The sequence below is a fragment of the Ambystoma mexicanum genome, chromosome 2p (assembly GCF_040938575.1).
Source record: "Ambystoma mexicanum isolate Mex_15411 chromosome 2p, UKY_AmexF1_1, whole genome shotgun sequence".
In the NCBI taxonomy this organism is placed as follows: Eukaryota; Metazoa; Chordata; class Amphibia; order Caudata; family Ambystomatidae; genus Ambystoma; species Ambystoma mexicanum.
Window position 1 is genome coordinate 660,217,454 of NC_090923.1, and position 13,102 is coordinate 660,230,555.

The 13,102-nt window shown below is 48.8% G+C and overlaps 1 protein-coding gene across 4 annotated transcripts in view; it reads right to left on the reverse strand.

Annotated features, from left to right (window-relative positions):
• Positions 1 to 13,102, reverse strand: part of SARS2 (seryl-tRNA synthetase 2, mitochondrial) — a 474,855-nt gene that overhangs the window by 26,746 nt on the left and 435,007 nt on the right. For all 4 annotated transcript variants that reach the window (XM_069644221.1, XM_069644220.1, XM_069644222.1 and 1 more), the window contains 2 exons: positions 12,349 to 12,461; positions 11,685 to 11,778 (listed from right to left, as the gene is read on the reverse strand). In XM_069644221.1, the coding sequence (XP_069500322.1) occupies positions 11,685 to 11,778; positions 12,349 to 12,461 (207 nt within the window). The remainder of the gene's footprint in view (positions 1 to 11,684; positions 11,779 to 12,348; positions 12,462 to 13,102) is intronic.

A 13,102-nucleotide genomic window follows, 5' to 3' on the forward strand; every position in this document is an offset into this window, starting at 1 on the left:
CAACACAAGGCCCTTTAAGCCGAGGTAGCAGTAATTTGAGATAGATGGGGATGCAGAATACACTCAAACATCAATAATCAGACTGACAGAAGTTGGCAAAGTAAGTCTGTTTTAATTGCAATTATCTAAAACAGGGAGTAAAACGAACATCAACGAACATACACTCGATCTTCTTACTCAGCGAGTTTCATAAAAAATACAGCTTATATACTAAAAACCCATCATCACTGACGTCAATTTACGTGGCAAACTACAAAAACCTCCTTGGGAAAGTGATAGGCTTAGAGGGAACATCTAGGTATACGTTCTATACTTGTCTGGGAAAGTGATTGGGTCTCTAACATCAGGTGGAGCAACTAAGCCCTCCCCTAGTGCAAGTCACTATGAACGTCATCAGGCTCTGTATTACGTGACCCTCTATAATTGGTTGGGACCCTCGTACCCCTCTGTAATATTCCACACAGGCTAGCAGCACGCACACTGGCACCACAGTGCTTCCCACCTAATTAGCCTGTCATCTATCATCACTCTTGCCATCTGCCAGTCAATTAGCCTTTGAACATTGGCCTTGGAAATGTTCTCTGTGCCTGGGAATAAAAGGGAGTATAGGCATACTTTGGCCCTCATCACGAGTTGGGCTGTATTCCCGGCTGTAATACCGCCGACTGTAATAGCCCTAACACCGACCATTCCGGCTGTATTACTGCCGGATCACGAGTTGGGTGTTAAGGGTAAATCCCCATTCCTCATTGGGTCCATTGGATTCAATGGGGAATTTTCAGCGCTAATTATGCGGGCTAATACAGCCGGTGGTAATACAGCCGAAAACAGGGGATTTTCACCTCCAGAGAAAGGCTGGAGGTAAAACAGCCCATTTAGCGCCCAACTCGTGATAGGGCCAGCCCTTAAATGCGGCTGTAATACCGTTAGCACCGCATTTAAGGGCTACAGCCCAACTTGTGATGAGGCCCTTTGTCTCTTGGTTTCGATGTAGCTCAATTCAGTATCTACTTTCATCCGACCATGTTACTGGAGACCATGTTTCAGAGCTTTTATTTATTTAAAATACTATTAAATGATGAACCTCTGACGGCTTCAATGTTCTAGCATCTCGCCTCAGACACAAGTTTGTGATTTTCACATGTTTTGTAGTACCTGCATGAACATTGAATCTCACGGTGGCCTTGACCTCTTGGTGCTGGGCCAGCGAAGCCTTTCTTGAATTGACCTCCGTCATTTAGTCGTTTTCCAACTGTGCCACACTGAAAAAGCCTTTCTTTTCATGGGGTCCAGACTCTGCTAAAGTGCGTTGTGCAACATCTATATTCGATACATTCCTACGCCTATACTTTGGCGCATCGCTGCAATCTATTTACTAAGTAGCCAACCTTAGGAATACTTTGTCTGCTTGCGTTACTGCATCTGTACAATTGTAAAATTACTTTGTATTTTCCTAATAGTTTCTATAGCATGAGCATCTTCATCTCGAGCCCGAAATGTTGCTCATCTTTAACACCTCCTCCTTAGATCCTGTAGAATTTCTATGTTCTTCAGCCTCTTGCCTCTTTTCTAGATGTGTCAGCTCTGCTTTGCATGACATCAACAATATTCTTTCCTGCTCATTTTCATACTTCCTCAGGATTTCATGTGGGCAATCCTATGGTCGGGAGTGCATATTTGGTTTCCTCAATGTACCTTACTTCCATGATTCTTTTCGGTATAGGTATCTTCACTGGTACTGCATGTGTCTGAAACACTGGCTCCCAACATATAGGCAAAAAGGCAGTGGAGCTTTGGGTGGGGATGCTTGGCTCCTTCGCTACAAAACCTTTTAGCATACCTCTAATCCCTGCATTGATACCCCAGAGAGGCTTTCCAACTCCCTAGCTAGGCCCAATGCATGTCCCTTTAAGGGAGCATCGTTGAAGCCATCTAAGATCACCTGTGAGTGTCGAAATACATTTACTTCTCTAAAACAGCTGCCAGAGGAAACTCTTGAGAGGCACAGACCACAGGAGTCGCGCCGATACAAAGTTGAACTCAACATATGAACAAAATAAAGACAATTTACAAGGGAAAAAATGAACAAACACTGTTCTCAGGCTAGCATCACAAATATTACGAAGTTACCATCTCGCTGCAAAAGAAAGGTTACATCCACACAGAACAGCTTCCCTTGCTTACCAAATACCTCTCTGGCCTTTAATTTAGCTGCTGGGAGAAACAGAGGGTCCCAGTCCATAGCATGCAATGTCAGCAAGACTCCAAAGGAGAGTGAAAGAGACCTCATACATGGCCAGGGCAGGTTTAGATGGCTGCAGGCCTTGATATAAGATCTGGTCCACTCTCACATAGGCCAGCTGATCAGAGACACATGGCCCAACCACAGACCAGCCCAGTCCACGCTACATGGTGTAATCCATACCCACAAGCGTCATCGAGAGTGAATAGAGACCAGACTATAAAAAACACTGGGGTTAAAGGCTGTGGGAGGGAAGGGTCAAGAAGGAGCAGGAGGAAGTTGTTTGGTGGACAATAAATTGGAGGGGAGCTACCACCATCATGAGAGAGAATTGTTGCGGATGCTGGAAGGAGAATTGATACCATATGGGGGAGACGTTTTGAGAAGGTTGAAAGGGAGAAGTTACTCTGGAAGGGAATTCTTGCCATCTGGAGGAAGAGTTATTGAGGAGTTTGAGGGAGAAATATTAAGAACTGACACCAGCTGAAGAGAGTTGTTGAAGAGGTAGATTAGAACAAGTTACTCTCTTACCTGGTAACGTTCTTTCGATGGGATGGTCCGACAACGTATTCCATATCTATGACAGTAATCACCACAGCTGTGCTGCTTCGGAAAATCTTCGGCGTCTGCGTTCTGCGTCGATGACGTCGATACGCCGCCCTCGAGGACCGCCTCCGACGGCCGACGTCACTTCACTGGATGTTATAAGTAGGACACACGATGCCCGTAGCCTCGGTTGTAGTTTTTTCCCAGAACGTGTGCCACCAGTCTTCTGCCAGTCTGACACACAAAGCCTTGCGGAAACGTAAGCTGCAATCGCATAAGAAATTCTGTAGCGGGGAAGGCAGGGAGGGAGCGATATGGAATACGTCATCGGACCATCCCATCGAAAGAACGTTACCAGGTAAGAGATTAACTTGTTCTTCGAGGGGATTGGGTCCTCCGACGTATTCCATATCTATGATAGACTCCCAAAGAAGTACCAATGCAAGGAGGTGGGAAAAAGAATTTAGAAAACAAAAATTTTGCATGCCCAATCAAATTGTGGAGTAAAGGACCGCCATGCCAAAGGCCAGATCCTGCCCCCGGATGGAATCGAGGGAATAGTGACGTACAAAAGTATGTACCAAAGCCCAGGTGGCTGCATCACAGATGTTGCGAATAGGAACACCCCTCTGCAGGGCAGTAGAGGCAGCCATACCCCTGGTAGAATGGGCCCGTAAGCCGACCGGTGGGTCCTTACCCGCCAAGCGGCAACGCTCAGAGATAGCCAAAATAATCCAGCGAGACAAAGTCTGTTTCGTCACAGCCTGTCCCAAACGCTTTCCAGCATAACCAATAAAGATCTGATCGTCCACTCTGACCCGGGACATGCGTGAAATATACAAGCTTAACGCTCTCCTAGGATCAAGCATATGGAGCCTCTCCTCTTCCTTACCGGGATGTGGAGAAGGATAAAATGCTGGAAGAACAACCTTCTGGCCTAAATGAAATTCCGACACCACCTTCAGAAGAAAAGAAGGACGAACTCTAAGGACAACCCTGTCCTTATGAAACACAGAGAAGGGTGGCTTAACTGAAAGTGCCTGTAACTCACTCACTCTGCGAGCGGAAGTGACTGCAACTAAAAATGCAGTTTTCAGAGTTAACAGTCTCAAAGGGCATGAATGCAAAGGCTCAAACGGAGCACCCATCAGAAATTTGAGAACAAGGTTCAAATCCCAACCGGGCACCTGGAAAGGTGACGGAGGGAATACATTAGTGAGCCCTTTCAGAAACTGAGAAATCAAAGGAATTTTAAAATAGGAACACTCTTCAGACGAGCGCTTAAAGATGGACAGCGCTGCCAGGTAACCATTAATGGTACCTACTTGAAGGCCCCTGTGGGCCAAAGGAAGCAAAAAAGACAGAACCATGGGAATTTCACATGCAAAAGGATCCACATTCTTAACCCTGCACCAGTCGCAGAACTTCCTACAACGGCAACGGTACAGGGACTTTGTTGCAGGCCTTCTGGCCGAAAGCAACACCTCCATCACGTCTTCAGGGAGGTCCCAATCCTTATACCTCAACCTTTCAGAAACCAAGCGTGAAAGTTGAGGGACCTGACCTCTGGATGGAGAACCTGACCCCCCTCCCGTGAGAGCAGATCGTCTCGGTAGGAAAGACGACGTGGAGGGCAGATGGACAAGTCGAGAAGGTCCAGGTGCCACATCTTCCGGGCCCACGCCGGAGCAATGAGGATCATCTGGGAACCGAACCTCCGTAACCTCCGCAGTACTTGCGGGATGACGGGGACTGGAGGAAACGCGTACAGCAATGGGAATGACCACTCCACCACGAACGCGTCTCCTAAGGCTCCGTTTGGTGGAAATTCCCACGAGCAGAACCTCTCGCGCTTCCGGTTGACACTGGAGGCGAAGAGATCCACTTGAGGGGTCCCCCAAAGGGCGAAGATCTCCAGGAGAATCTCCTGAGCCAACTCCCACTCATGAGAGATCGCGCTCTGCCTGCTCAGAGCGTCCGCCGTCTCGTTTTCGTCTCCTGCCAGATGAACTGCCAAGATCGAAACTTCCTGCTGGATTGCCCAGAACTAGAGCTGCATCGCCTCCCTGCACAGAGGAAGTGACCCTGCCCCCCCCCCCCTCAGCTCCAACAGATTGATATGGAGTCTGGACTCCGACGGAGACCAACGACCGCTGACTGTCAACTCATTGGCATGAGCTCCCCATCCTGTGAGAGATGCGTCCGTCACGATCGTCACCTCCGGCCAGGGAAGCCAAAATGGAGCCCCCCTCATCAGATTGCCTTCGTCGGCCCACCACAGAAGGTCCTGGGCGACCGAAGACGGCACCTGAACAGGGTCCGACATCCTGCCGGAGGACTGAGACCACTGGAGCTTGAGTGCCCCATTGCAAAGATCTCATCCGCAACCTGGCCTCTGGCACCAGAAGAATGCAGGATGCCATGAGGCCGAGCAGTCTCAAGAACTCGAACGCTGGGAGAGTCTGGGCAAGTTGAAACTTCTGCACCATCTGCTGAATGTGATGAGCCCTCACCTGGGGAGGAAAACACTGCCCCAGGGACGTGTCGAGCACCGCTCTGATGTACTCGCGCCTTGAAACACTTGTGTATAGGCGCGTTACAAATACCATATCATATCATATCTTATCATATCATACTGGAGCCTCTGAGTAGGTGTCAAATGGGACTTCTTTAAGTTGAGGGAGAAGCCCAGCTTGTGGAGGGAGTGGCAGGTGACCGACAGATGATCCAGGACTTGCTCGGGAGAGCGCGCCCTGATCAACCAATCGTCCAGGTAGGGGTAGACGTGAATCCCCCTTTCCTGAGGTGCGCTGCCACCACTTCCATGAGCTTGGTGAAGACCCTCGGGGCGGAGGTCAATCCAAACGGCAGGATCCAAAACTGAAAGTGCGAGTCGCCAACCGCAAACCTCAGGTACTTCTTGTGCTTCGGATGGATCAGCACATGAAAATAAGCGTATTTGAGGTCGAGAGACACCAACCAGTCCTGAAGTTGAAGGGCCATGGAGGACTTGAGAAAGAGTAACCATCTTGAACTTGTCCTTCCTGAGGAGTTTGTTCAAACCGTGCAAGTCCATGATGGGTCTCAATCCCCCGTCTTTCTTGGAAATCAAAAAATAAGAGGAAAACCATCCCTTGTTCCTGTCCGCTACAGGCACCAGTTCTATGGCGCCTTTCTCCATCAGGGATTGAATTTCCTGCGCAAGTAGCGGATCCGGACTCTTCAAAGAGATTCCCCAGTGGATTGTCTTGAGGCCTCTGCCGGAAAGGAAGACAGTAGCCGTGGGTTATGATCTCCAGAACCCACACATCTGAAGTAATGGCGCGCCACTCTGCAAGATGCTGCGCCAGCCTTCCCCCAACCGGCGAACCATGGGACATGGCCTCATGACTGAGCTGAAGTGGCTGCGGCATTGCCTGAGGGCAAAGAGGCAACAGCCCGAGTGGCCTTGGCACCTCGAGTACCTTGTTTTCCACCTCTGGCACTCCTACGGTGGCCCCTTTGACTGGCAGCTCCTCTCGCTTTACCAAAGGATGAGTAATAACGAAAGCAACCTCCCCTCCACTGCTGTCCCCTAGGACGAAAAGGCAGAGGTTGTCGAACTGCAGCGCCGAACGACTTCACTGCAGCTTTTGAGGTCTGCAACCTCTCAAGGCTCTCGTCAGCCTTGCTGCCAAAAAGATGTTCCCCGTCAAAGGGCATGTTGAGGAGCCGGGCCTGCACATCAGGAGCAAACCCCGACTTCCGCAACCACGCAAACCTGTGCTTCACGGTGCTCGCCGCCATGGACCGGCTGACGCAATCTGCCATGTCCAAACCCGACTGAACGGCCTCACACATAGCATCCTTGCCATCCTGAACCATGGCAAGGAAACCATCCCGTTCATCCCATTTGGGAATATGTTCAGCCGCCAAGGAAACAGAGTTCCACAGAGTGTGCGTGAAACGAGACAAGGCACAAATGGAGTTGGCCGCCTGAAGCGCCATACCCCCTGCAGAAAACACTTTGTTCGCCCAGCCGTCAAAACGCTTGTCGTCACTATCAGGAGGGATGGTAGGGTACGGTGCCTGCTTTGCCAGGGCCATAGCTGCCTGCACCACCAAACTCTCCGGAGTAGGGTACTTGGACAAGAAGCAGGGGTCACTATTGGCTGGGCGGTATTTTCGCGGCAAAGACTTGCTGACTGCTGGGAGACTTTACAGAGCAGTCCAAGCCGCTGCCACCCTCCTCTGTAGAGCCATATGAAACGGCAGTACCGGGTCAGTTGGTGGACCAATGTCGAGGATATCCGTAAGGTCATCCTGAACAAACTCCCCTGGGGGAGCAGACCATCCTAAGTACTCAGTGACCCGTGACATAAGGCGCTGGTACAAAGAATCAGCATGAGTGCCAGGCTCAGGCCTAGAAAACTCCACCTCCGGAGAGGTGTCCAGCCTACTAGCATCATGCAGGGACTGCCTCAGGTCCTCAAACTGGCTATGGCCTCGAGTCGTCCGTCGAAAGCCCCGCAGACCTCGACTTCCTGGGCTTGGACACCTTACCTACAGATAACTTCTTCTTGCGCTCCCGCAAGGCTTTTGACATGTGCGACTGGCAGTCGACACAGTCATCCGTGTCATGGGCCTCCCTGAGGCACCAGAGGCAGGCATCGTGCGAGTCTGTGACCGACATCTTGGACCCACAGTCCCCGCACTTCTTAAAGCCCGGACGCGGTGTGGAAGACGAGGTAGACATCTTCACGAAGAAATATTTCACAAACAGGTTCGAAGAACCGAGAAAGCAACAGAAACTCCAAAGAGTCGAGGCCCGCCGAGATTCCCGAAGCGAACACGTTCGTGGAAAAAACGGAACTGAGGCTACGGGCATCGTGCGTCCTACTTATAACATCCAGTGACGTCGGCCATCGGAGGAGGTCCTCGAGGGCGGCATATCGACGTCATCGACGCAGGACGCAGATGCCGAAGATTTTCCGAAGCAGCACAGCTGTGGTGATTACCTTCATAGATATGGAATACGTCGGAGGACCCAATCCCCTCGAATTGAGGATTTTGGAATGAGAATTGTTACAATGTGGAAAGACGTATTCAGGATGTTGGAAGAAGAAACATTACCATCCGGAGAAGGCTAGTGATGAACTTGAAGAGGGCAAGGTATATGGAGACAAGTCAAGGCGGTTGTAGGGGGAAAGAACCAGATCCATGACGGGGAGGACAGAGTAAAACAAAAAGAGGAGGTAGATTTGCAAGACCTGAATAGGTGGGTGGAAAGCAGACACGCCCAATAGCTAGAAGTACCTGCAAGGTTCAGGCGCTCCAGTACAGTCCAGGGTGGAGATATGAGAGGATACAATTGCAGAGAGGCCATGACAGGAGAAGCAATGAGTGCCCTGGGGACCAGGATCCTACAACAGGGAGGTGGTCAGCTGACATGAATTCCCATACCCTGCCCCTGACACCCTGCAATGGAAGACCAATGTTGAGAGAGATCTACTATGTCTGAGACTTCTGGATGAGAACTTGACCCTGCCAAGACCCATAATGTGTTGTCCTTGCATGGCCCTTTCCATGGAGACTCTCAAACCCTGAAAAATGTCAACCCATAGTCAAAAACGAAGGTGTTACACTGGACATTGGAGTGAAGCCAGGATGAACCGCAACCAGGAAATTTTTAAGAGACATTGTCATTGCTTAGAATTCATGATTACAATCATCACGTCATCACTAACACAGTTGTGTGAATTCAGCTGTTCGTTGTATCGCACTGCATTTTTTTCCCACATGGGTTCTGGTTGGGCTTCATTTTTGGATTTTGCAGTTTGTTGTGCCACACTGCATTTTGCTCCCATAGGGGTTCTGGTTCAGCTTGCATTTTTGATTTTTTCCTGGAGTTGTGCCACCACTCTGCACTTTCTCAACAAGGTCATAGATGGGGGTTTGTATGACTGAAACACGATTTTATTCTGTGCCACCTCTCTGCATACTTCCACGGGAATAATGTTGCGAGCTTGCAATCTTGAATCTCGCCACTGTTTTGTGTCCCTACACTACATTTATCCACAGGAAATTGTTGCGAGCTTCCAACTTTGATTCCCAACACTATTTTGTGCCACCACTATGCATTTTTCCACTGGGATATTGCTGAGGACTTGCATCACTGAGTTTCGATATTGCCTTGTGCCACGTCACCTGCATTATTCCACAGGGATTAAGTGAGTCTGCAATTTGAATCTCGCTGTCATTCCATTGTTTCACTCTGATTTGTTTCTGCAGATGCTTATCTTGCACCCCATATTCCAGCTCCATTCCACCCCACTACCTTTGTCTACAGAGTTCTTCCTTTAAGGAGCCCACTTACACCCCCAATCCCGCAAGCGAGGGTCTCACACTAGACCACGACTGTTGCACTGCTCCTGCTTTCTTTCACTACCCTCCCTTAGGACCCAGGATGCAGGTTCACCGTCATGCCTAGCAGCTCCAAAGTCACTGTGGTGCACCAGGAACTCCTATGCTCTCACGTACAGACTCCATCCCCACATGCGACCTCACCCTCCTCATCTTAGCCCCCACTCCAAAGAGCCCAATCTGCACCCTCGGCCATCCCGGACCCCACCCAGGTCTCCCTCCTGACTTACCCAACCCTCCTTATCAACTCCCTTCCCTCAATCAGACCCATCCTTCTCTGGACCGTCCGACCTACAACCCCTCATGCAAACCTTCCTCCCATCCACACCATCATAACCAACGCTGTGCATCCTTAAACTCTGTCCTTGCAATCCTAGCCACAATGCCTCATTTAACCGCCCCTCCAACCCTCTCACACATACCCCACGCCCCCCAGAATTCCCAAAAAAACAGACACTGCACTACTCGGACGAACTCTATACTACACACCTAATCCTATCTCTCTTCCAGACCCATGAAAGCCCCCCACACATACAACCTCAGAGCCTCCCCCAAGCCACCCAACCCAGTGAAATCTCTCTTCAACCTGGTAAATAACACACCTGGCACTCACACCAGACACCATTCCCCTTGCTTCTCTAGAAGTCAGTCCCCATACTCTGTCACTGGCCCTGGAAGTCTATCTCCTGACCTCTCCCCTACGACAGGAAACATGTCTGAATTTCCCAGCAGCAGCCCTCCTTACCCTCCCACACCCCTCTCTCCCCCATATCCACATCCCCCACACACACACCTCTATTAACCCCTACAGCAGCCAATACCCAGAGGAATCTGACCTCACAAGCTCCCTTCACACACACATGACAACACACTCAGACACCAACACCTCAATGAAACATCTCCCCTTCTAACATTTTTCATCCTCAGTACCCACCTGCTCCCGCAGACGCTACGGGAAGGCAGGGGCACTCGATGAGTCATCTGAGCAGACAATCAAAGTGGTACCTAGCCCGCACGGATACGATTCCAGTCAAACCTATGTATACGATCTGCATAACCTCATGGTAACTAGTTATCAGTATTGAGTTACTGGTACGTATCGCACTCCATCACAATGGGACATATCTGTAGCCCTCCCAAGGCACAGCCACCCACCTGTATACATCTGAAATTATTCACCATGCAACTTCACAACACATATCACCACTGCCAATACAATGCAGCCGAGTCGCACGAAACAATTCGGTCCAGCTGTGCACATAATCAGTCTCCGTAACCCGCCTACTCTGCTGACAGTCTATCACAGAACACTACCCAGATCTCTATGGGTCGCTAACAGCGACTTAGCCACCCTCCCTAACTTCCAGATGGCTACAAATGCACACACTCATTCTAGAATCCTCCTTCAATTCCTATATCTCGGACCCCCATTGGCTTTCACTCTACAGCGCTTTAAGGAGCAGGCGCTATAGAAATACGATGTAACATAATATTAAGGATTCCATGTTCGCTTTTGTTTCTCTGTAAATATTTGGAGGAACTTTTTTTTGTCACAACTTTGTCTCTCATCACCGTACGATTGGCTTGCCTTCACTGGTCTGATGTGAGTTTGTAAACACATGAGAGAACATGGATTCCGCTGAACTCAAGCGTACCTTTAGTTAACCATTCCCACAATTATTAGGTAAAGTTATCCTCTTCACCCTCCCCTACCTGAACCTCATTATACTTAATAAAATACTTTGGGTATACTGAATAACTTATCTTATGTGGCATTCTTACTCGACGCACTTTTCCACAGTTATGTCCAATAATACTGTTCCTAGTTTACTATTAAATAAGTTAAGGTGTCAGTGCGCAAAACTATACATAGGCCCAAGCATGTGTAACTCGCCACACCTGCCATGCTGTGTATACCACGTCCAGGTTCTACCAATTCCTAGAGCATTCGCAGGAAAAGGATCCCTTCAGATGTTCAGCATGGAAATCTGTGGTAATATTCATTTTGGATCACACAGAATTTAGTAAACCAAGTGGTCAATGTATGTATCTTATTTTGTTAATATGTACATTTGCGCCTGAGGAGTTAAAACTGGAAACATGTAGCTATATAAAAAATATCTGTACAATAAAGGTGTGTATTTAGAAGCAAGCATTGGTACTGTGACTAGACGTTCACACCAAAGAGGAAAGATGAAAACCAACACAATGGAAATGTTCACAAAGGAGCCAAACCTGTTTTGTTAAACATCAGAAGAACAATACAAAATAATATCAAAACACTTTTCTTCCCTCCACACATGTGCATGTGCTCACAGGCAGGGCTCTGGACTGCTACTCTTCTTCAGTTATTTCACATTCATTTACGTCAGAGGCAGCTGGCAGGTAAACCTTTTTTCTCAGTTAAGGTCGCTTCTCTACCTCCATGAATCCATCAATTGTTCTATTACTTGTGACAGCTACAGTCACATGTTCACAGCTGCGACAGACTCACCTCACCATACTTTCCGCGGCCAGGCATCCAGGCCTCAATGTCATATTTTCTGTAAGCAGGGAGCCCCAGCTCCTGGGTAGGCATATCAAGGACCCTGTTGCCAAGAAGAAAATGCGGGAAAACAAAATAAATTAATAGTCTTAGCTCCTCAAATACAGCACGCCCAAAAGCATCCGCTCCCTTTCAATGTCTTTCTCTCTCTCCCTCTCTCCAACACCACTTGAATGCTTCAGCTTTTCACATACTATCCAAGCATAAATACATGCGTGTACAAAAACCTTAACTACTCGCAAGCAGAGCAAAAAGAAATCTTGGTATCTGCTGCAAGTCCTTAGCAAGGCTGTACCTTCCAATAGCAAAGCACGCCCAAGTGCTAATGTGTGCTACATGGCCTCTACCTCTCACAGCAGACCACGAAGAAATGGTGGCGTCTGCTATTGTGTCCCGACTACTCATAGCAAAGTAGGCATGCATGATTGTACCTGCTATCTGCTATACTGACACAGCCTCTCAGAGGCTCTGCTTGTGTATTCTACAGGACCCGAGTATCCTAGGGCATGTGCAAGAGTCTGCTGCCTGAGCTCACACCTTCACAGGGGAAAGAGACGGTGCCTGCATCAGCCCTACAAAGCAGAGAGAAGGGTTGACACATTTTGACTCTTACTTGTAATGCAGCCCCAAATCAGAAAAGATCTCTTTCTGAAGGTTGAGAAACTCTTGAAGCTGCTGCTCACTTTCTGTTCCAGTCTCATCTGCCGTCACTGCAAACATCTCCACCTAGAAACAGAGGGGGGGGGGGGTGTGAGGGACATACATGGAAGCAGAGGGTTACTACAATATGAAATGAGTGTGTCAATATAGTAGTAGTCATTTATATAGCAACATTTCCTAATAACACGCATTTGTGGTGGGAACGCTCTCGGGGACTGAAGTCCAGAGTATGGGAACATTCTCAGAAAAGGCTTAGAATGCGTGTGTGCATTTGGCCAAGATGAGGAATTAGATGGGCTGGGCGGGCTCTAGTAAGCAACCCAGGAGATGAGGCATGTGGAAAGGTGCTGAGGGAGGTCAAAAGAGTGTGCGAGTGCAAGAGACTCTTTATGTGTCAGGTTCCACCAAATTTCAGTCATAGGCTTTCACTGCATTCTAACGCATTCAGGTGGATAGCCATGCCAGTGGCAGATGTCCACCAAAGTGGTGCGTTTATACATACCTTGAGGCTCAGATGGAGCTTTGTTGTTGATGCCAATATTACATCAGGTCGTTCGTGTGAGAGAGTCCTCTAGGCGCACTAGCTGGGTTGCCATAATGGGTCTTCTAGGCGTCATAAACAAGCTATCATAATGCATCTTCTAAGCGTGATAGACCGTTTGCCCGACTGTCTTCTAGGTACAATATCAAGGCTACCCGCTTATCTT